A 25,032-nucleotide genomic window follows, 5' to 3' on the forward strand; every position below is an offset into this window, starting at 1 on the left:
AAAATAAAAAAAAAAAAAAAAAAAAAGAATCTTCAACAGGCCAAGGAAGAGAATAGGTTTGATCGTATTTGCTATGTTTAACCTTATCAATTGTGGTAGCATCTTATTCCTAGAATACCCCTGTTTTTCTTTAATGTTCCATTTTTGTGGTCATCAGATCCAGAATGTAAAATTTTTTTGTGGGTACATCTACTTGACACTATAAAAAATTAACTTCTAGAGTGCTGTCATCTTATCTTGAGAAAAAAAAAAAACTTGTACTAAGGGTATCTAGGACAAAGGATTTTTCACTCACGTCTTCCCAAGTCAGATTTTCTCCTCTGTTAAATGAATGCTTTAGACAGGATGACTCTAAGATCTCTTTTCAGCTCTAAAGGTATTCTGTATGTAAGGGAGTTTTTGGTCTTGTCTTTTCAGTGACCTGGTCATATCCTAGAATATTAATGAAATTCAGATGACCCTTGAGTCTCTTATATATTCATTCACTCCTGTCTCCTCTATGTATTGATTCACTCCCATCTCCTCATGTTCACAATTTTATTTTTGTTTTCATTTGGCAGACCACAGTGACATTTACATCATAAGTTTCTAAAGGGAAAATCTATCAGAATTGTTCTCTTTGGTGGAAAGAATATTTGCTTATCTGTAATACATGTTCTTTAAAGGTGTGAAATTTATTCACCTTTACTCTTCCCATTTGAGGGAGAGTCTAACTTAGAAAATGATGTTTATCAAAACTCAATCTGTCTTCTGTCAGGGGAGGGGAACCACAGAACAGTGAGGAACCTACAACTATGTATCTTAAGAGATACATTATAGGTAATATATGTTCTCTCTTCCACAGGATATAAATTCTTACTATCCTAATTTTTGTAGGCTTACAGTCTGACCTAAATTTATTTCTCATCAATTTAGATTTCAATATTCACTACCAAAGAAAGTAACTTATTAGAGAGGTCTTCTTTTTGACTTGATTTTTCTGGTGATTTGCATTATTCCTGCATAATTTAACCAAACTAGTTGATTGGGGGAAGCTCATAGGTTATTCCACTTCTGAGTAAGTCTTTTGGTGTGTAGTAAAGAGCTATTTATTCTCATCCAAAGTCCTCCTGTGAATCTTTTATCTCTTCAGATGTCCCAGCATAGAGCAGACAACTCATAAGAGATCAAACTTTATCTTCTTTCTAGGCACGTATTTCTGTACTAGTTTTGTTCTGTATGACCTGACCAGTCTCTTAAATAAATGTTAAGATTTCTTCCTTATTTCTCCCCATTTACCCTGTCTTAAGCAGTATGATAGTTGGAGTTTTTACTTGTATTTTTCTTCCCCCCTTAATTTCTTCTGGTAGAGGAATTGATCGGGTAGTATTCTAATACAGTGAAATACAAAACTTATTTTGGAGATTGAGATTTGACATGTTATTGAATGAATGTGTTGGATTGCCTCTCCCAGCACTTGATGTAAAATAACCTAGTTTAGTGTGTTTAAAATAAGTACTGAAATGTTTTAAGGTGTTATTGATAATTCTCTGATTTTCCCCCCTTATAGCGCTGGATAAAGCAAGCCTTGGAAGAAGGGATGACTCAAACACCTGTACCCCAAGAGACTAGAACGCAGCAACTATACCAAAGTAATGAGAATAGTAATTCTAGTATCTGCAAAGACAATGCAGGTATGTATCTAAAACCTTTCTAAATACATGATCAATCGTTATTTGAGGTCCACATTAAAAATTTCAGAATTCGTACTCTGATATAAAAAAAGAAATAGCATGTTCTCTAAATAGTTACTTTACATCTGTCTTTACAGAGGAAGAGAGAGATCTCAAGTCAGGGATCAGTTTTCCAAGGACGACAAAGAAGGAACTAGACAGTATACAGATAACAGCAGAAATGGTTATAAAAAAGGTTAGATACATTTAAAGTAGTAAGTTTAGGAATATATATTCATATTTATAAGGGGGGGGAGTCAAGAAAGTGAAATACTAATATTCAGGGAAAAATTGTAAGTGTTTGAGTTGGGGGCATGGTTGAGGGGCAGAGGATTAATGAAATAAATATAAGAAATTGTTATTAATTGGTTGTTTTCAAGTGAACTTGTATAATTAGTATAAAATATTTAAGAAGACATGGCTTTAAATTCAACTTAAGCTCCTTATGAGTTTTTGAACAATATGGCTATGAAAATTCCACCACTGGTTTTCACAGTGACTCTTGAAGGGGTTCTCTTTGAAAGCACTCGTATATTAACTTGTGGTGACATGTTAACTTATTTAGTACAGTCTTTTTAACAAAGTTTCTCCTGTTCATGTCAACTGAAAAAATATTTCAGGTCCGGGGTGTATTTCAGTGTTAAGAGTGTGTGCTTTTAACCTTTGCCATTACCTGGCACCAACACAAAAGGGGAAATTTCTTTGTTATTTCCATAAGTTTATCTCTACATCCGTTTTCTGAATGTTACTCAGTCAAAATACCAAAATAAATTAGATTTTCAAGCTTATATAAAGCTATAGCTCACAAGATAATATTTCAGATTTTTATAAAAATCTTTTTTATATTCATAAACTTGTTAGATAATTATAAACTTGAATTCAGTTAAATAAACTTTTACTAGTAACATTTGCTTTATATTAAAACTCTGCTTTTAGCTGGGCACAGTGGTATGCTCCTGTAATCCCAGCAGCTCAGGAGGCTGGGGCAGAAGGATCAAAAATTTGAGACCAGCCACAGAAATCATTGGCAGATTTCCATCAGTATTATCAATTTACTGGCAGGTTTTTTTCAGGGGGTGGGTACCAAGGATTGAACTCAGGGGCACTCAGCCATTGAGCCACATCCCCATCTCTAGTTTTATTTAGAGAGAGGATCTCCCTGAGTTACTTAGCACCTCACTTTTGGGGAGGCTGGCTTTGAACTCACAATCCTCCTGCCTCACCCTCCCAAGCCTCTGGAATTACAGGCATGTGCCACCATGCCCAGCTACTGGCAGCTTTTGAAGTTTAGTTAGAGTAATTTAGGTGAGATGGTCTATGTGTGTGTGTGTATGTGTGTCTGCTGTGTATTATGTAGGTGTATAAGTAAGATTAGAAAAGGAGATTATACCGCACTTCATGTCCTGACTTGGCAGAGACTTAAAGGAAAAGTGCCTTGAAAACTAGAAAGTACATGTTTCTACATGCCCTATTTAGTGGGGAATTAAGACTGTTAGTTATCAATGCATTTTTTGAGCTTTTGCTCTAGTCTGTAGCAAACAGTGGGAGGATTCACTTAAAATTAACAAACATAAGGAAAAAATTTATAAATTAAGCACTAGGCCAAGCATGGTGGTGCATGCCTATAATCCCAGGGGCTTGGGAGGCTGAAGCAAGAGGATTGCAAGTTCAAAGCCAGCCTCATCAATTGAACAAAGCCATAAGCAACTGTGTCTAAATAAAATTCAAAAAAAGGACTGGGGTTGTGGCTCAATGGTTAGACGCCCCTGAGTGACTTATTGCTAAAAGTTAGTATAAATATTGAGGAAATATTTGTTAGAGGTTTTTTTGTTGTTATTTTCAAGAATACCAAAGAGAGGCTGGGGTTGTAGCTCAGTTGGTAGAGCATTCGCCTTACATGTGTGAGGCACTGGGTACGATCCTCAGCATCACATAAAAACATATAAATAAAATAAAGGTACTGTGTCTGTCTAAAAGAAACTTAAAAAAAAAAAATACCAAAGAGACGTTAATAAGGGAGACATATCAATATAGTGAAAAGAATCAAATAGACCTTTATTTGAGAATCAATACTGTCCTTTACCAACTATATGTTGTTACTAAGTGTTTCTAAGCTTCATCTGTAAAATGAGAATAATGATATTTGCTTTATGGGGCTAATATGAGATTGAATAGCACATAAAATGCTCAAGACAGTATCAGATCCATAATTGTTACTCTACACAGAGTATTCTTTCTTCAAACATGAATACTAGTTACATTAAAGATTCTGAATTCCTCGGGCTAGAGTTGTACCTCGGTGTAGAGTGCTTGCCTAACACATGTGAGGCACTGGATTTGATCCTCAGCACCACATAAAAATAAATGAAGTAAAGGCATTGTGCCCATATACAACTTTGAAAAAGTATATTAAAAAAAAAAAAAGACTTTAAATTTCTAAAAGTTTAAATTATGTAGCAATAGAACTAACTTAAAGAGCAAAACAGTAGGGCTGGGGATGTGACTCAAGCAGTAGCGCGCTCGCCTGGCATGCGTGTGGCCCAGGTTCGATCCTTAGCACCACATACAAACAAAGATATTGTGTCCGACAAAAACTAAAAAATACAATATTAAAAAATTCTCTCTCTCTCTCTCTCTCTCTCTCTCTCTCTCTCTAAAAAAAAGGGCAAAACAGTATAGTAACAGTTTTAAATTAGATTTGTGATCTTAATTAGCACCTTAAGTCTGTATTAAAAGAATAGTATATGATGACCAAATGTCCTAGGGACCACTTCTCTTAGGAATGTAAACATAGTTTAATACTTGAGAATTTATTAATATAATTCATTTGTTGATCAAATAGGGAAGGAACAGTAATGGCACATTGGCTATTACAAATTTAATAATAAAATAACATGCTTGGTTTTAATCTATGTAAAAACAGTTGCCAATTATAAACTTCATTGTAAAAACCACTTAAGCCCTGAAGTAGGTTATCAAATTATCCCACTATTATTATTTAACATATCCTGGAACTGTTAGCCAAAGAGACTACTTAAAATAAAAAGAATAACAGGTAAAAGTACTGATAAAGAAAGGGTGCATGTGTTGTTGTCATGTACAAGTAATGTGATCATCTGCCTAGAAATCCCAAGAGAATTAACTAAAAAAAAAAAAAAAGTACTAGAGATCATAAAAATAGAGAAGCGTATTCTGTCCATAGTAGTTAAAAAGAGAGAACACTAGAAAATAAACCTGAATGAAAGTTAAACAGTTGTACCTGGAGATAAAGAGAAAACCCGCTGGTATTTTTATAGTCTTGGGGTGGGGTGTCAGACACATGTTCCTGATTATCAGAGGCAGAAAATCAAAGAAATGAATGATTCATGCATTTGACTAAGTAAAAACATAAAACATTACATAGCAAAGACAATATTTAAATAAAATTTAAAAGCAGGCAGCAAATCAAGAAACTGCATTTGAAACATTTTTTTTCAAAGGATCAGTATCATTATTTAGAGAGCCTGCAACAAGTCAAGAAAAAGACCAATGAAATGCAGGCTTAGGTACATGAACAAGCAGTTTTCACAAGAATAAATATAATTTTAGGCGCCAGCGTTGTGACTAAGTGATAGAGCACTTGCCTAGCATGTTTGAGGCACTAGATTCGACTCTCCAGTACCACATATAAACAAATAAAATAAAGGTCTCCCAACAACTAAAAAATATATTTTAAAAGAGAATAAATACAATTTTAGTAAACACATGTGAACATTCTTTTCGTTTAAAAATCCTTCATGTAGCCATTTGTCATAATAAAAAGAAAGAAAAAACAATGAAACAAGTGCAGAAAATATGTAGGAGTCAAATTTTTGTTCATTGAAGTGTATTTATAATAGCAAAATAATGAAAGGTACTTAAGCTGATAAAATTTTGGTAATATTAATGCCATGCAGCCCTTAAAAAACTGAATTACAGACTTATTTCTTTTCATAGCAAGGTTTTTACCATGTATTTCTGAGTAAAAGTAATTATTAAGCAGTGTGAGTAACACAGGAGTCATTAAGACCATGTTAAGAAAGAAGGTTTTAATGCAGTGCATTAATTTGTGAGTATGATTTCAACTTTTGTATGTATTTTTACATATATAATGTTTTATATATATATTTAAAATTTTAGTTATAGATGGACATAATACAAAATAAAGATTTTTTATTATTTTTTTTTATTCATTTTTATGTGATGCCTAGGATCTAATCCAGTGCTTCACACATGCCAGGCAAATACTCTACCGCTGAGGCACAATCTCAGCCCTACATATATAATAATCCTGAGAAGTACTTGAGTGAAGTTTTAGAAAACATTAAAGTACAAATAGATTTGACCACATAAAGTTTAACAACTGGGCTAGGGATATAACTCAGTTGGTAGAGTGCTTGCCTTGCACACACAAGATTCTAGGTTCAATCCCCAGCACCACAAAAGGGGTGGGGGGTAACAACTATTATGCAATGAAATAAAAAGGGAGGGAAAGTAAGTAATAAAGACTGCTGGCCTATAAACTTCATAAAGGGAAATGTCAGGTCTGTTTTTTACATTAGAATGTCATAAGTATTCAGTAAATATGTTAAATGAGTCTCCTGTAGACTGATTCGCAGGCAATAGTTTTTACCCAAATTTTCTAGTTTTTCTACAATGAACTTTATCACTTCACTTACTTGACTTTAATAATTATCAGTGTTGGACCTAACAAAACAGAGGTCTTTTTATTATTTATTTATTTATTATATAAGTCTCTTGAAATATTTAAAAACTTATTCTGAATGTAATCCTTGTGTTACATGTTTGTTTTTTCCTTTTCTAATACCTAGGCACTTTTTTAAAAAGAGGAGAGAAAACTTAGTTTCTAGGAGGAAAAAAAAGGAAAACATCAATATACTTCCAGTGTAGGAAAATAAAAAAATTTTTTGAGATACCAGAAAGAATATAAACATCTCCAATATTTTTGCATTTATTCTTCTCTCTGCATTTAAATAGGTTACCCTCATCGGTGCCTTACACCTCTTAACTCCAGATAGTTTCCCAGTTACCAGTTTTATTCTAATCATTAACTGCTGACCCAAAACTTCTACCTGAAGTCCTGGTATAGGTTCACTCCTTTCACTAAGCTTTGCGGATGTAATTCAACATAGTGATTAAAGTGTAGACAGGAGGGCTGGGGATACAGCTCAATTGGTAGAGTGCTTGCCTCGCATGCACAAGGCCCTGGGTTCAATCCCCAGCACCACAAAAAAATAAATAAATAATAAAATGAAGACAGGAGCTAGATTACCTCGTATCTCCGTACATGCAGCAATGTCCTCCTGTTTAACGTGGGGTGACAATACTACTGGATTTATAGATTTGTTAATATTAAATCAGATATTTCACATAAAACACATAGAACAGTGCCTAGTATGTAAAAATCACACACAACACTTGCCCAGGCTAGAGTTGAACTCCTAGGTTCAAGCAATTATTTTTCTCCGTCTCCCAAGTAGCTAGGACTACAGGCACACACTGTCGCACTTGACTTTAACTATTGTTTTTAACACATAACAGTATCATCAAACGTATCAAGCATGTTTTATATGTGCTTTCTCTTACTTTTTTTTTGGTAAAGGAGATTGAACTCAAGGATACTCAACTGCTGAGTCACATCCCCAGCCCTGTTTTATAATTTTTATTAGTCTCACTGAGTTGCTGAGGCTGGCCTTGAACTCAAAATCCTCCTGCCTTAGCCTCTGGAGCTGCTGGGATTACAGGCATGCACCACCACACCTGGCTTCTCTTACAAATTTTTAAGCTCCTGAAAATAGAATATGTTTTGACTATCTCCTCCCACTTACCTGTGTTATTATGCATCAGTGATTTGCATATAGTAGGTGTTAAGTAAATTCATGGCCATTGTTAAATCAATCAATGAATAGAATTAGGAATATGTATTTTCCAGTAAGTAGGCTGCTTTGTCCTGAAAGGTCATTGACATATGTAGTGTAGTAATTTGCTTTTTAAGTAGACTGAAGAAGTATAGAAAATGGGGTTAGCCAAATGAGAAAAGGAGTAACATCTAGTTTTTTTTTTTAATGGTTGAGAGAAATATTTATAAAAATCAATACACATTTTTCACTAGAGATTAGATCCATGTCAAGGAACCATGTATGCCTTTTCTGCTCAAAATGTTATAGAACCATTGAAAGGGGGCACAAATACATAAGAAAAGGTAAACGGCACATGCAATTTGGCATGCCAATAGTTTTAGTTGGTGATGTGGCAGTTAAGTAGAAGGTGATTTTAACAAAGTAACACAGATTTAAAATTTTTGGAAGCTTGGTGTGATAGGAAGAATTTCTCTTTTGCTCTGATACAGTAAATTAGTTCTGTGTATCAGTCATGTGAATTGTCAGATTCAGAGCTGGGTGTGGTGGCCCACATCTGTAATCCCAGCTCCTTAGAAGGCTAAGGCAGCAGGATGGTGGGCAGCACAGCATGGGCAACATAACAGACCTAAGTGTCTTCAAAAGGAAAGAACTGTCAGAATAATTTGAATTTCTCTGAGAGAGTGCTTTAAGACTTATTTTCAGTGCAGTTGTAATTAAGAGTTTCTATGGATTTTTTGTTTGATTGCAGGAGTTAATTTAATGAGATGAGGCAAAAGAGGTACAAGTCATTATAGGTCAGAGATTAATAGCTTGACTACAGAGCTTCCCATTAAGCTACAGTTCATCTCTCATGCGAGCTTTGTATTTCACAGACTTGTTGAGCCCATTAAAGAAATGGAAGTCTCGCTATCTGATGGAGCAGAATGTTACCAAGTTACTTCGGCCTCTGTCTCCGGTCACACCACCCCCTTCCAGTTCAGGCTCAAAGAGCCCCCAACTGACCGCACCTGGCCAGACTTACCCAGGAGAAGAGGAGTGTCGAAATGGATACAGCCTCATGTTCTCGCCAATCACGTCTCTTACTACTGCTAGTCGCTGCAACACTCCTCTGCAGTTTGAGGTGATTTGGGTTTGGTTTTGGGGGTGTACTAGATATGAAAAATCATCATTTGTACCTCTTCATTTCAAATATAATGTCATTTCAAATGTTTCTTTACTGTCTTCCTTCCCCATCTCACCAAGAGAATGGAAAATCTCAGGGTCAGTGTGGCCTGTTAACCTGGTAGCCTCTCATCTTGGCAGCCCCTGTACTTCTCAGAATAGGAAGAGTGCTACCACAGATCACATTCATTTCTCTTTGGCATGCAGTTCCTCAGTCTCTTTAACTTTAGGTATTAGCATGCTGGATCTTTTTACATCTTTACTGTATACTTTGGTCAAAAGAGGCTTCTAGGTGCCTGTAGTAACCATTAGTAGCAGCAGCCTGAGAGCTTAGATTGTACTGATGGGTTGTGTCTCCATGTAAATGGGTGAGGTGTCTTTGCCAGGTGGTTTGGTATTTTCATTGTAGCCTCAGTGAGCAGATTTAGAAAGCATTGGAGAATGGCTTATGGCGATTGTCTTTTTGTTTTTGTTTTTTTCCACTCCAGGTTACTTTCCCTTCTTGTTTCAATGCGTTAGGAATGAAAAATGGACACAAGACTAGCAACATGCATTTATAAAAGTCAAATTTGTTACATTCACTTCTTTGGATTAAGTTAGAAATCTATACCTCAGCTGTTTCAAAATGTAATTCTGAATCATTTTAGTATTCAAGTTTGGGTGGCAGGTTTGAATAGAGTCCATGCGTTTTTGTTTTTTTTTTTTTTTTTTTTTTTTTAACTCATCTTTTGCATGTTGCTTTCTTCTGTAATTACATTAAATGGACACTTTTTCTTCTCAGAAAACTTTTTCTGACCACTAAACGTACTTAGCTTTCACTTCTCTAGAGGTTGTTTTGATCATTAAATGTTCTAACCAATCCCACCCTCCCTATTCAGCCTTTTTGAGAGAGTAAAGAGTAAAAATAGCTGGAATTTTTGTGTATACTCAGAAGGAGAAAATAACATTGAAAGCACAGCTTTGTTCTGTACCTTACTTTAGATCATAATATCTTACTTTTGGAACAAAACTTCCTGGAGCTGGGGTTGTGGCTCAGTGGTGGAGTGCTCGCCTTGCAGGTGGAGCACCACATACAAAAATAAACAAGTGGGCTGAGGATGTGGCTCAAGCGGTAGCTCGCTCGCCTGGCATGCGTGCGGCCCGGGTTCGATCCTCAGCACCACATACAAAGATGTTGTGTCTGCCAAAAAACTAAAAAATAAATATTAAAATTCTAAAAAAATTTAAAAAATAAACAAGTGAAATAAAGGTGTTGTGTCCAACTACAACTAAAAAATAAAGATTAAAAAAAAAAAAAACTTCCTTCTGGTGGGAAAAAAAACAAACTCCTGGTTGTGTTTGACCTTTCTAGAAAAATTACTCTTTATCAGATTCCTTATGGTATTCTTGTTAGGGAATATTAAGGCAGCAAATTCAAAACTTTTTAATTTTATTTTATGTACTTGCAGTTGACTTTTCATTAAGCAATTTGAATTTTATAATAAGATATCATGAGAGGGGCTTGGGTTATAACTCAGTGGTAGAGTGCTTACCTAGCACATGTGAAGCACTAGGTTTAAATCCTCAGCACCCCATAAAAATAAACAAAGGCATTATGTTCATCTATAACTAAATATATACATATATATATATCATGAGAGAAAATTCTCTCTGGAGGCCATTAGATTATATGAATATAATAGTATACTTTATCAAGGCAAATTATATTATTATAAGTGATATTACAGAAATTAGAAAGTAAGTTTTCCTCCAAAACAAGCAGTCAGTGCATTCTGTATTCCTTATATTGTTTTGAATAATTGTGAAACACTATACAAATGCAAGGGGTTTTTATTTATTTAAAAATTTTAAAAACTCAAAAATCATTTTAATGAAGCAGAATACCAGGAAGGAAAGAAAATATTAAATAGCAAAAATTCCAGTGCAAGGTTCCACTGTTGTAAACTTGTGATTTAACTAAGGAAATTTAGCCTTTCTCATTTAAAAAAAAAAAAGAAGAAGAAGAAGGGGCTGGAATTGTGGCTCAGAGGTAGAGCGCTCGCCTAGCTTGCGTGAGGCATGGGTTCGATCTTCAGCACCACATAAATATAAAATAAAGACACTGTGTCCATCTATAACTGAAAAATAAATATTAAAAAGAAAAAAGAAAAACTTTACCTCCCTGACCCATCCTTATTACGATACTAATGGCCACACTCTATGTATATTCTAGTACAGATGAGTAGCCTTTTGTCCATGAAAACCTATGATAAAGAAATATCAAAAAATTACAAGTAAAAAAACAGCTTACTTTGGGGGAAAATATTTTTGAAAAGGGAAGAATATTCAGGAGATAAGTAAGGAAACTCCAGTGCTGAGGTAGTGGGCTGGTGTGGGGGACAGCATCTAGAAAGAGAAATTAAAGTAACATTGGGAAGGCAAGCTTAATTCACCTCTCTTTTCCACTAGAATAACCCTTCCCTTCTCTTTCTGCTCTCAGATCCATACTCCACACAGATACTAGCCACCCTCCACTGAATAAAATTCACAGCTAAAAGCCTGCTCTGCTGAAAACAACATCATTAATCCTACCCACTAGAGCATAGGTCAGCCACCAGGGCCACACTTATCCAGAGTTCACAATGTTGGGAAATCCTTTTCTCACCGCAGCCCTTGCATTCTGAATCCTTGTCACAGTCGGCACCATTACTTTCTTTACATGTCATTTACATCTACCTATCATGAGCCCACTTCCTAGTCCCTATTGTTGGGCAAGTGCTGCCTCAGGTGAGAGTGCTACCCTGTGTAGATTCTAGGTGAACATACATGTTTTTTTCTTTTTTCGCTATGTTCCCTGAAGTAAAATGGATGCTAACCAAGATAATATTGTTAGAAGTGCTCCGGTCCAATTAGATTGTGCCAAGAGCCAAATCCAGCTTGTAAGTTAGGGATTTCATCACTCACACTTCCTTGGGCTCTCATTCAAGAGAAACTGACCAGTCCTTGTTAGTCCCCAGTGTGCTAAGATGTTCCCCTGGATAACCATGGTGGCCTGAGACATATAAGTCAATGAAGGAATGGGATGATCAGAAGGGATGTGGGTGTATGAACAAGGTTCCTCTAAGAAGGAATAGGGAGTAGGATGCCTTCAATAACAAGTACTAAAGGTTGCTAAACTTTCTTCTGATACAAAGAAATATATAACCCTGTAAAATTTCACCTCTTTCCTGATAGTATGCTTGAGGTGTTTACTTACAGCATGAAACATTATAACCAGTTTTTCCTTAAATGCTTTCGAAGACCCCAGGAAGCATTTTAATAAGTCATTCTATCCATTTAGATGAATTCTGCAGTTAAACATTTCCCCGGTGCATTCTTATCCAACACCTCCCCTCCTCCCCAAGTTGTGGCGCTAACATCTATGCTTGCTTTATTTTTTGTTTGTTTTGTTTTGCTTCTTGACTTGGAGTAGATGAATAACAAGATGCTTTTCCCTCCTCTAGAACATATCCTCCCCTGAGAGTTCCCCTGCGCATAGGCCCGAGTCCCTGTCACCCGAGGTAGTTATCACACCATCTCAATCACACTTGGAGGCTGAGAGTGAGTGTGCATGAGTGTGTTCCTGAGTGTATGGGGAGGGCTGGGGGTCTGAGTGAATGGGGAGATGGGCTGGAGGGCGGCCGATCAGTCACAGCAAGTTGAATGAATCTTTCTTCCTGTGTGACTGTGACTACACAGGATTGTTCATGTAGATGGAGGAAAATTTAAGCAGCTATGTGTATGTGATGGGATTGATCTTTGTTGTTTGGGGGAGGGGGTGGCTGAAGAATTCTATTAAAGAAGAACAGAATTAGAAGTTTAATGGATGCTGAGTATGTGATAAGAGCCTTGTTAAAGTCATTAATAAATAAGGTCTCTTTGTTAACAAATAAGGAAAGTTGGTAGGAGCTGTCTTTTAATATTTATTTTCTTAAGCAGTGTATATTGGAAGAGTTGGACAGTGACTTATGCCTTGTTCCAGGGTTAATCTGACAGCTCTGTGTAACCAGACGTTTGGGGCTGTGGTTGATAGATTAAAGAAGCTTCCTTAGGAAAGTTATTCTGTCTCACAGCTTTCTTAAATCTTCTCTATAGCTTCTTAATGGGTGTGTAAGGAAACTGAGTCCATGGCTTCTGTGTCATAGTCCTCCCTCCATTCTGCAGTGGTTGGGATATAGTTGCTGTACAAGTGGTATCTCTTAGAATATCAGTTGAGTGTGTTTTTCAGAAACCTTAATGCTATGGAAATGCCAAAATCAGATTTTAGTGCTAGAGTTTTTATTGTAAGGTTTGGCTTAATGTAATCATCATTAACCCCATGAGTCTACATGGAAACTTTTTCCTCTTAAAGAGAAAGTCTCATAACCTCAGAATCTACTGAAACTTTAACCCCACTCACTTCCAATCTAAAAATTAGGGCTAAAGTCCATGAGAGTTAGCCAAACTCTGCATCTGTCAGATTTTATAAAATCAGTATGAAACTGGAAAAGGGTCGTGTTCTACTAATGTAGCAGGTATTTTAACTATCTTGTTAGGAAAATACAGCTCACTCACTTTCTCCTCAGCTGGTTGTTAAAAATTCTAAGTTAATATAATTTGGAGACTGACATGGTGTGGCATTTGGGGTTTTGATACCATGCTTTGTAGACAGTTAAGCTACAGTTGGCCTAGTGGTGGAAAATCTTGGTGTTAGAGCTAATGATAACCAAATTGAAGGTGAAGTTTATTTTTGGTACATTTCAGCATTTCACATGCTCTGCAATGTTGAACACCAGTGATCTTGTGATATGTTTGGCATACATTAGAGGATAAAGAAAGAATTGAGTGGTCAAGAAGTTGTATGAGATGAGAAACGCTTATTTAACAGTGAAAGTGAATGAAGAACTGGTTGGTTGATGTCTTTTATGCCATTCTCCTTTACTGAACCAGTAGCTTAAATACTTGCCTTTCTGTCTACCTTCTACTTTTCTCCACCTTTTTCCCTACACCCACCTTCCATCAATAGTAAAAATTAATAACACCAAAAGCCAGTTAATCTTAAGGTACCTCTGTAGTTTGCATGGGGCTCAGGTATATTCCAAATTATACCACCAGTCCCTTATAGTATAGTGCACAATGACTCAGCAAACCTGATGAAAGGCTAAGCAGGCAAAATAGACACATTTGGCCAGTTACCTAATTCTAACTTTCCCAGTATTCTCATCCAGAAAGACTTTAAAGCATTTTGGGAAAGGCCAGGATTCTTTAGTAATCTGGCCTGTATCTATTGCTTTGTGGAACTTTCACCAATATTAATGGCTTTCTCTCCTCTACTTCCATCCCTCTTTTCTTTCCTTGTTCACCTTTGCCCCTCTCATCTCCCTTTCTACCCTTTGACTTTTTCCTTTCTCCCCTGCCCTATGTCTCCGTTGATTTTTATTCTTTCAGCTCTGTCACCGAAAAGACCTGGATTTGACAAAAGTAGGATACCTTGATTCCAACACTAACAACTGTGCTGACAGACCTTCCCTGCTCAACTCAGGTCATTCTGACCTGGCTCCTCATCCCTCCATTGGGCCCACCTCAGAGACTGGCTTCCCAAGCAGAAGTGGAGATGGACATCAGACCCTCCTGAGAAACTCGGACCAGGCATTTCGGACAGAGTTCAATTTGATGTATGCCTACTCCCCTTTGAATGCTATGCCTCGAGCAGATGGATTATATAGAGGGTCTCCCCTAGTAGGGGATAGGAAGCCTTTACATTTGGATGGGGGATATTGTTCCCCAGCGGAAGGGTTCCCCAGCAGATATGAACATGGCTTTATGAAAGACCTTTCTCGTGGATCCCTGTCACCTGGTGGTGAAAGGACCTGTGAAGGGGTCCCATCTGCCCCCCAGAACCCACCACAAAGGAAAAAGGTAAGTCTTTCATGTTACAGAGCCCCCCACTCCCCAAGACCATTAATCGAATAATTCGGTGGATATTTACCAAGTTCCAGGTGCTCAGGCTTCTCATATAAGTAAAACCTAGTCTCTATCATGCCTAGTGAAAGTCAGTTTAGTATATTTTGGTGAGTATTGTAAATATTCAGGGCTGGTGACGTAGTTTGGTGATAGAGCACTTGGCTGACATGCATGAGGACCCAGGTTCCAGCCCCAGCACAAAATACTAATAAATATCCAACAAATTTAAATACCTGTTATGTGACGTATATTTGCTAGACAGTTGAAAGGCTAACACAGTGAAAAGGAAAAAAATTATTCAGCACGTCCCAGGTTTTTGACACTGTGATAAGCAATTTACATTCATTTTATCCTAACCATGTCCTGTGAGATAGGTGATTTCCCATTTTGCAGATAAAGAAACTAAGGCAACTTGAAAAAACTAGCCCATGGTCACTCATAGCAATGGAAAAATCAGGACACTGTCTAATTCCAGATTGCATGCTTATATTTCCACCTTGCTAGATTACCTAGATTCTCCCCTAATTGCTTATAGAAAGTGAGAGTGAGCTTTAGAGATAATTACATTAATAGTGAGATGGATGCTCCAAAGGAATTATTCACATGTGGTAAGAGCACGATAGCTGAGGAACTTGGCCTAGTCTGATAGGTAGAAAGTACTTTGAAAAGAGACATGAGGTCTTTAGCCTGTTTAAGGGATAGAGGTAGAGTGAGAAATTGCAGTTATTGCTTTGGTTGAATCTCGAACAGGAAGCAAGAGTCAGGTAGCCAACAAATGAGGGTGAAGATATTGTAGTAGAATGAGCAGAGCAAGTAAATCTGTGACACTCCACTAGGTCAGCAGCGGGGGTGCATTGTGGTACAAACAGTTGAATGTGGTTACAGTGTCAGGTAAAAAGTAAGAGTGCCCAAAGAGATTAGCAGGGCCAGGAGAGCTTATTATACATAATACCTGTTCTAGAAATCACAAAACCTAAAGTGTACTTTTTGTATCAGTGGTTCTCAACTATGGGCATTTGAAAATGCATGGGAGTACTTTGTGGTTTACACAGTGACTTGCATTTATTGTTCAGGGATAATGGTGCCGAATTTTCTGTGTGGCAAAAATACATGCTTGTTGCGAACTTAGTGGCTTCTTGTATTTTTATTACAGTGATAATGCATTACCAGAATTTATTATTACTGGCTTCTTTCCAAGATTATGTATAGAAATGCATGTAAACAATTATCTTTACTGTCAATATTTTTACAGTTGGACAGAAAAATGAGAACCCTTAGGGGATAGAAGGAGTAGGAAATTCAAGCAGGTAATTTTGAATAAGAGAGTAATGGGTTTCAAAGACTGGCATGAATAGTCCTGACTACCAGAAACAAAAATAACCTGAATTTCTAGTTTCATTTATTTATTATGCACAAAGGTGATTGAAATTATTATTCAGAATAATTTCTGAAAATGTATTGGGCAAGTGAAGTATACCAAGTTTTTGTGCAGTTTGGAGGTTTTTTGTTTGGTTGGTTGGTTCGGTTTTTTTGTTGTTGTTTGTGGGGGGGATTTGTTTCTAACAGCCAAATAAACTTGGTCTCTGCCCTCATACAACTTACAGTTTATTCAGGAATTAGCAAGACATTGTATAGCATGCGACATAAGCAGGTGTGGTGCATCAGCAAAGAGGCATGTGCCAGGGAGGCAGGAAATAGGGTCTATTGTGGCAGTCAAGAAATAATGAGTGGGCTGGGGTTGTGACTCACTGGTACAGTGCTTGCCTGGCATGTGTGAGGCCTTGGGTTCAATGTTCAATCCTCAGCACCACATAAAGATAAATACATAAAATAAAGGAGATAGATAGATAGATAGTTTGTTTTGTTTTGTTTTTTAAGAAAGAAAGAATGAGTGAGGCAGGTGATGGAGGCACTGGGGAAGTTTCCAGGTAGGTATAGGTTTTCTAGAGGTAACTTGGCTAAATTATAAACTAGTAATTTCTTCTCTTTTGATTTTAGTGTCTGTGTATAAGAAAAATAATACTAAATCTCTGTGTCTTGAAAAATAAGAGCATATTTAAAACCTCAGAACATTGGCTAGAACATTGGCTTTCTTTTTTCTTTAACACCTACCTCCTTAGATTTGTAGTCAGTGAACAATAGCCATCAAAATCTCCTGGAAGGCCGGAGTCCTGGAAAGCACATACCTATAATACCACCTACTTTAGAATCTGAGGCAGGAGAATCCCAAATTTGAGGCTATCCTGGGCAACTTAGCGAGACCCTGCCTCAAACTAGTATTTAAAAAGGGCTAAGCAGCTGATGTGGTGGCACAGGCCTATAATCCCAAGTGAACCCTGTAGATTGAAGCCAGAGGATCACAAGTTCCAGGCCAGCCTCAGCAACTTAGCAAGACCCTGTCTCAAAATAAAAAATAAAAGACTGGAAATGTAGCTCACTAGAGTGTTTATCTGGTATGTGCGAGGTTCTGGATTCAACTCCTAGCACCCCAAAAAAAAATCACCTGGGGAGACTTTCTGTAATTATACAAGCTTTCCCTTTTCTAAGTATTCCCATAGATGCAAATAACTATAACACACTTCTGTGATGTGTAATGGTAATCTAACAGGTTTTCCTGAAAAGGGTTGCAGTCTGCTTGGTGAATATTGTTATTCAAAAATGGCATCTCCTAGACTGTTCTCTTCCATTTACTGATTTCTGTCTCAAATTTGTAACTGCTCAGAACTATCACACCTAGAAAAAGTTGTCATGTTTGGTACCTGCTTTATTTGCACAGCTTGACCAATGGTTTGTTGGGGTTCCATCTTCTTTCCCCGTTGCTAGTACTCCACTAATGATATCCAGCTAATGTACTGTTTCTTTTTTTTTTCTTTCTAGGTATCCCTGCTGGAGTACCGTAAACGGAAACAAGAAGCCAAGGAGAATTCTGCTGGTGGGGGAGGAGACTCTGCACAGAGCAAAAGCAAGTCTGCAGGAGCTGGGCAGAGCAACAGTAACTCTGTTTCTGACACTGGTGCCCATGGTGTGCAGGGATCCTCAGCCCGAACCCCGTCATCCCCTCATAAAAAATTCTCCCCATCTCATTCCTCAATGTCCCATTTGGAGGCAGTAAGCCCATCGGATTCCAGAGGCACTTCATCTCACTGCAGACCTCAAGAAAATATCAGTAGTAGGTGGTAAGTTTATATTTGATGCTTTATAGTTAAATTCAGGACGGAAGTATACCTCTAGGATCATTCCCAATTTGATATTTGGGAGCACTTTATCTAATAGCACAGCTGTCTAAGAGTGCTATCTGTCCTCCTCAGCTGATTTAATAGTATTAGCTACATTTCTAGCCATACAAAAGCAAAGAATTACCAGCAAATCTATAGAGTAGCACCCTTAGACAACATACAGCTATGGATGCCCATAAACTATTTTGTTTGGTGGGCATTAACACTGCCTCTCCTATTTTCTCAGTTCACGTAAAAGGTAAGTCAGGAGTCCAGCCAAGTTCCATTTGAATTAGCAACAGATATTTCTGTTCCATGCAACTAGCATATTCAGAATAACAAAACATTCTAAAAGAACTTATCTAGTTTAGGGGAGACCACTAGAAAAGGAAATAAGCTGGGTGTGGTGACAAACACTTAACAAATCTGGCTACTTGGGAGTCTAAAGCAGGAGTTCAAGGCTAGCCTGGACAACTTAGTGAGATCCTATTTCAAAATAAAAAATTAAAAGGATGGTGCTGGGGATGTAGCTCAGTGGTGCAGCACCAGAGTTCAATCCCTAATATGGGGAAAATGGGAGAAAAAAGTAAATAATACTGGTGACAAGATCTGAGTATCAAAGAGTAAAATAGAGAATGAAACACAGACATCTTAAACTGAGTCTGAGAAAGAAGAAACATGGCTCAAATGATTATGTTCATTAAGAAACCCTTTATTAAACTGCTGCTTCGCCGTCAGGTACATAATTTCATAGAGGAGAAAATTTAGCATTTCAAAATGGGGACTTAAAAAGTTGGTATCTTTAACTCATTTTTTCCCTTTATTTCTTCATCCTTAAAAGTGATTTTTCTTTTGAGAGAATATATTGTACAGCCTATGTGAGAGCTTCATTTGTTTTAGACTCTTTGACTCATAAGTCTTCTGGCTTAAACTTGTCCCTCTCACCTTTGCAGGATGGTTCCCACGTCAGTAGAAAGACTTCGAGAAGGAGGGAGCATCCCTAAGGTCCTCCGAAGCAGTGTGAGGGTGGCCCAAAAGGGAGAACCCTCTCCCACGTGGGAGAGTAACATCACTGAGAAAGATTCAGGTGAGTCTATGACTGCCTTCTGTCAGTCAGGTTGAGGGACACATAAGCCAGGCTCTTCACGGTTTATGCCAAATGCTAGGGTGAGGTGAGTCAGTTTCTGGCACACTTGGGTTCTGCTATTTGCTAGGCTCCAGCTCAGTCTTGCTCTTTGGGCCTACATCATTTTGTAAGGTCTAGCATTGCTTGCTCTCTGTCTGCTCTTTTTTCCCAAGGGATACCTTTCTGTAACTCTCATCTCTCCAAATTCCTGGAGCTCCACCTCGATGAAGGATGAAGAGAAGGAAGGAGACGGGAATCAGATCAGGCATTTAAAACATAGCCCATAATTAACCACTCCTTTTGCCCTTCTGGCATGCTGCACTCACTCAGTTTGTCATAGAGAGCAGCATGGGTTGGTGATGGCATTGGTGATTTGGCTGTTTTCTCTCTTGCTCTGAGAAGCCAAGTTGATTTTATAATACCTTCTAGACCCTGCAGATGGAGAAGGCTCAGAGACATTGAGCTCAGCACTCTCTAAAGGAGCAACTGTTTACAGCCCTTCCAGATACAGCTACCAGGTAAGTTGAGAAAGTGCTGATCTCTGGGTAGAAGAATACATTCTCATTTCTGAATGTTTTGTGATCCAAGCCATCCTGTATAGGAGATGCTCGTGTTGGCATTGTCTCAGCAGGCTTGGAAGTAAGTTGTCGTCTGCCTTCCCTCAAGTATAAATCATACCACAAAAGTAAATAAGGTGATCAGAGACAATGAGTTGGCTGCCTTTAGTATCCAAAAAAAAAAAGTTATAAATGTGAAGATCACAAGCCATTGAAGAGACTTGTTCACTTCCTTATGCTTTCCTCCAAACTCTTTCTAGCTCCTGCAGTGTGATAGTCCACGGACAGAATCACAAAGTCTCCTTCAACAGAGTTCCTCTCCCTTTAGAGGACATCCCACCCAATCTCCAGGATACAGTTATCGAACTACTGCACTGAGACCTGGAAACCCCCCTTCTCACGGTTCTTCTGAATCATCCCTCTCTTCTGCGTCCTATCCCAGCCCCGCCCACCCTGTGTCCACAGACTCGTTGGCCCCATTTACAGGGACACCAGGGTATTATAGCAGCCAGCCACATTCTGGAAACAGCACTAGCAGCAATCTTCCCAGGAGGAGCTGTCCTTCTAGTGCTGCTAGCCCTACCCCACAGGGCCCCTCAGACTCACCAACCTCAGACTCGGTTTCTCAGTCCAGCACAGGAACTCTGAGTTCCACCTCCTTTCCTCAGAACTCTAGGTCGTCATTGCCATCAGACTTACGGACTATCAGTCTGCCCAGTGCTGGGCAGTCCGCTGCCTACCAGGCCTCCAGGGTATCTGCGGTTTCCAATTCACAGCACTACCCACACCGTGGGAGTGGGAGTGTGCACCAGTACCGACTCCAGCCGCTGCAAGGGTCAGGAGTCAAGACTCAGACAGGACTTTCCTAGGGCTTCTGGACATGGGCAAACAGAACTGAACAAGCCCATAGCTGCTTCCTTCCAGCTGCCTCTGGATCCTGGGCCGAGCATATTGCTGGAGGAGGGGGTTACAAGATGCCAGAGGATTGGGTCTGGTCGACAAGAAACAAGACTTGTGGTCCCAACTGGCCTCTGGCCTTGGAGAAAGATGTAAATCTTGTCTGAAGCAGAGACTATAAAGAAGTTTCTCCCTGCTGTTAAGGGTACATTGTTGACAAGCAAATGGTGTTTTGGTTAGTAACGGTTCTAAGTGCAATGAGTTGTGTTGAAGCCTCTGTCTCCCATCCTTGCCTGTAGCCTGTAGTCACTTGTGCAGTGAGGACATCTTTTTAAATAATAAAAAAAAAAAAAAAAAAAAAAAGTTTTTGTTTCAAAGGAAAAAAAGTGAAAAGAGCCAATCTCAAAGCCCCAAGCCATCTGAATAGTGTTAGGGTTTTATGCACTTAAGAATAAAGGTAGGTATGTAAATGTTATCCCTAAGACAACCATTCCAAAAGCAGATATCTGGCCAAGGTGTACTCCCTACCTTTGTCTTAAATCACCAGGAAATAGGCAGGGATAATAAAGCTTGGATCTTGCTCCAACTGAGGGATGCTTGGCTCTCTGAAGATGAGCTTGTGATCAGCTCTTGATTATTTGGGAGCCAACAATCTTCTATTCCTCCTTCCCAAGCTGTTACACAGCTTAGTAACCCATGGAGTAAGTAGACAGAAGTGGAATGAGAAGTGAGATGGGCCAGTTGCATTGCTACTTAACAGCTTTTGGCAATAGATTTGATTAGGAAGGATCCCAAGTGGTCTGGGATTTCTTTGAATTTTATTTTTTTCTACTCCCAACTAATCAGGAGTTGACGATCCCATGAGCAGGACCGCCTCCATGATTGGGGAGCATGCACTTGTGACTTGCAGGGTAAGAATGGGAAGATAGGTTTGTGGAGTGGCACCGACAGGACTGTGATTGTGTGTGGGCCTGCCCCACGTTTCTTTGGGGGATGCTTATGTGAGAGTGGGCCGGTGAGGGAGTTAGCAAGCCACCCACACCCCTAACACTGTTCTGGATGAGACGAGAGCAGACTGGCTTCTCCCCATCAGTGCATTGTGCCTGTTGTACACCCCTGGAGGAGCCCTGGAGCCAGCCCAGGTGGGGTACACAATCTTTTAAAATTCCATACGGTTGCCAGCTTATTTCTTTCACTTGTTTACTGTAATATCCGGCGTGTTTTTATTTATCTAATTTTGTATTCAGTTATAACCATGGTAGGGGTAGTGAGTATATGACAGGTGTGATCCCTGGTGCTGCAGTGGACCTTACTTCTTTTCTTTTGGACAAGATAATACTGTGAGTCTCCCTCCTTCCCTCTAATTTGTTTTCACCTTTTTTTAACCACCCTCTTGTATCCCTTTCTTTTCTATCCTGTCCTACAACTATCATATGCACAGTCTTCTCTCTTTGTGTGTGACTGTTACAAAATTTCACTTTTCAAAATTTGAAATCAGGTGTTTGCTCAAATGAGGGGAGATTTTTTTTTTTTTTTTTTTTTCCAATGCTGAAACTTAAGCAGAGTACTTTTCTTTTTGTTGTTTCCCCCACAAACCCATCAGTCTGGGAGAGAGTTGGGAGTGGAAATCATGTTGCCTGGGATGCCGGTTTCTTTGTATATTATATAAAACGTATGTAAATGTCTCTCCATTTGGGCTGGGGTTTGCATTCTCCCCTTGGCTATTAACCAAGGGGAGAGGCCAGCGGGCAGGCGGCCCTCACCCTGCCTGGCACGTGCAGAGACCCCAGCCACTCTGTGTGGGCAGGGTGCTGTCAAGACCAGACCTCTAGGGGGGGTGGGGGCGGGGGGTGGGGGGAACTCTTGGAAGGGAAGAAGTTTCACTTCTTTCTCAAGTGGAGTGTTTACACCTTGCTGTAACATTTGAACTTTCACAAGAGATGTAATAATTTTGATAATAAAATTCTTAACCATAATAAAGTTGAGAACTTTTTTTTGTTAGTCTTGTCATCTGACCTTGCCTGGTTTTCCCAGTGTTGTCCTTACCTAATAAGGGCAAGTTGGACCCACATTCAGGAGAATATGCTCTCGGTATGGTTGTTTTCCCCATAATAGAGCCAGGAATAATGATTAATCTCTGGCCTTTTATGATGAGGTCAGGCCAGTGTTAAAGTAAGTCTGCTATGTTGGAACTGACCTTTGAAATCTCCTTTGAACTGGCATAGTTTCCCTGACCTTGACCTCATATGTTTAGCAGATACTTTTTCATTCTCATTCAAAAACAATGCTGGGCATTATTTTGGTGCTAAGCTTATTATGCTGATTAAAATGATGGTTGGGTGAGCAATTTAAGATCTCTCCTAAACCTTATATTCTAATGAGAGAGAATGAAACTAGTATGTAATTAATAGTCTGTACCATGGTATTGGAACCTTTTTACCAAGATGGCACCAAAAGTGAAGAAGGAAGCTCCTCCTGCCCTTGCCAAAGCCAAATCCAAAGCAGACGCTTTGAAGACCAAGAAGGTAGTGAGGAAAGGCATACATTATCTGTGACACTCTGACTCCAGAGGCAGCCCAGATACCCCAGGCAAGCTCAACCACTATGCTGTTATTAAGTTCCTCTAACCACTGAGTCTGCCATGAAGAAGATGGAAGATGATAACATGCTTGTGTGTGTTTTGAGTATCAAGGCCAACAGCACGAGATTAATCAGCCTATGAAAAAGTTTTATGACATTGATATTACCATCCAAGATCAAAACCCAGATTAGGCCTGATGGAAAAAGAAATATGTTCAGCTGGCTCCTGGTTAGGATATTTGAAATATTGCCAACAAAACTGGAATTATCTAAACTAAATCCAACTGGCTAATTTTAAATGTACATTTTAGTTAAGATCCCTACTCCATAGGCTAGGGTTGTGGCTCAGGGGTAGACTTCTCACCTATATATTTTTTAAGTACCAGGCTCAGTCAGTGGTAGAACACTTGCCTAGCATGCACAAGGCCCTGGGAATCTTAGGGAAAAAAATGACCTTTTTTTCCTCCCTCCCCCCATAATAGGTAAGTGACTAGGGTAGTTGAAAGGGCCATTCCAGACTGGTTGGACAGGAATCACACTGAGGAGTTGACACTGAAGCTGAGACTTGAGTGATAAAGAAAGCAGTCATGGAACAATGTGTGAAGGTCATCCTGGGCTGTTCAATCAGGATGTGCAAAGACTCCCAGGTAGAAAAGGCTTAGTTTTCCATCTGAGATACAGAACAGGGGCCGGCAAACTTTGTAAGGGGCCAGATAGTATTTAGTCTGGGCAAGCCATGTGATCTCTGTTATAACTACTCAACTCTTTTATTGCAGTACAGAGCATCTGTAGACAATATGTGGCTGTGTTCCAGTAAAGCTGCATTTACAGAAACAGGTAGGTGACAAGTTGAATTGGACCGATAGGCAGTAGTTTGCTGGGTCCTTAGTGTGGGGCCTTATAGGTTTAATTTAAAGAATCTGCCTTCTGAGTACTGCAGAATTTTAAGCAGAAGTGACAGGATCTAATTTATGGTCTGCAGGTTGTTTAGTTGCATTGTACAGTTACTTTGATTTGATCCTGTTGGAAGGACAAACAAAAAAGCTGGAAAACCAGTTTGAAAAGTATAGCAGATATTCAGGCAAGCAACAATGTGGTGGTGGCTTCTACAATAAAGATGGTAATAATGGGGATAAAAGGAAATAGTTGAAAAAGGCATTTAGGGTTTCAAGACTGATTTGTAATGCAACGTTGTTTTCAAATTTTGACTAATCTTGTAGAATTGTAGTACTACTCTTCATTGTATGAAAACCTGAAAGTCCATTAGTTGTTCTTCAATACCACAAACAGACTGGCTATTTGGACTTTTTTCACTTTGGCTATTTTTAAGAATAGGACCCACTCATTTGGGTTACTATCTAAGAATTTCATGGATTTACTCCTGTATGCAAGAGGTAATAAAACATTTAATTCATAAGTTTTATATTAACCAGTATAGTAAAAAATAAAGCTCACACACAAAAACTAAGTTGCCTTTCCTTGAATGAATCCTGCCTGAATAAAACAATGAAATAAAAATAAAATTAACGGTATGTAGTCTAATTTGTAAATGAATGAATATTGAAATAATACACACTGTGGATATCTTTTAAGGCCTTGTGTAGTTTTAATTGTTCTGCTTGTTCTGTGGTTATGTCTAAGACTATAGTATATGATTCTCTACAACGTATATCAAGTATTGTGAATGCTTTGGTTCAGATGTGTCAAATTAACAGTAAAACAACAAATATACCCAAAAAAAAAAAAAAAAGGAAATAGTTGAAATCAAGATAAGTTTTGCAGTTGTGCAGTGGGGATAGCCAGTGGATTAGATTGGCAGTTTTTGCTCTAACATTTGTTTGAAAAAATTTTTACTGAGTTCCTCTGATAGACTGCATTTTGTTGCTAAGTACATAAGGGATTCAAAGATGACAATGCTATTTT

The 25,032-nt window shown here is 38.5% G+C and overlaps 1 protein-coding gene across 18 annotated transcripts in view; it reads left to right on the forward strand.

Moving 5' to 3' along the window:
• Setd5 (SET domain containing 5) overlaps window positions 1–22,505 on the forward strand; it is a 75,894-nt gene extending 53,389 nt beyond the window's left edge. For 13 of the 18 annotated variants that reach the window (XM_015494981.2, XM_015494966.2, XM_048787067.1 and 10 more), the window contains 8 exons: window positions 1,550–1,673; window positions 8,485–8,732; window positions 12,256–12,312; window positions 14,219–14,689; window positions 17,612–17,910; window positions 18,903–19,036; window positions 19,505–19,593; window positions 19,893–22,505. In XM_015494981.2, the coding sequence (XP_015350467.1) occupies window positions 1,550–1,673; window positions 8,485–8,732; window positions 12,256–12,312; window positions 14,219–14,689; window positions 17,612–17,910; window positions 18,903–19,036; window positions 19,505–19,593; window positions 19,893–20,501 (2,031 nt within the window). In that variant the 3' untranslated portion in view covers window positions 20,502–22,505. The remainder of the gene's footprint in view (window positions 1–1,549; window positions 1,674–8,484; window positions 8,733–12,255; window positions 12,313–14,218; window positions 14,690–17,611; window positions 17,911–18,902; window positions 19,037–19,504; window positions 19,594–19,892) is intronic. The other 5 variants (XM_015494971.2, XM_015494975.2, XM_048787065.1 and 2 more) reach the window with 1 other exon arrangement.
• Window positions 22,506–25,032: the final 2,527 nt, after the last annotated feature.

This window comes from Marmota marmota, unplaced genomic scaffold (assembly GCF_001458135.2).
Source record: "Marmota marmota marmota unplaced genomic scaffold, marMar, whole genome shotgun sequence".
Lineage (NCBI taxonomy): Eukaryota > Metazoa > Chordata > Mammalia > Rodentia > Sciuridae > Marmota > Marmota marmota.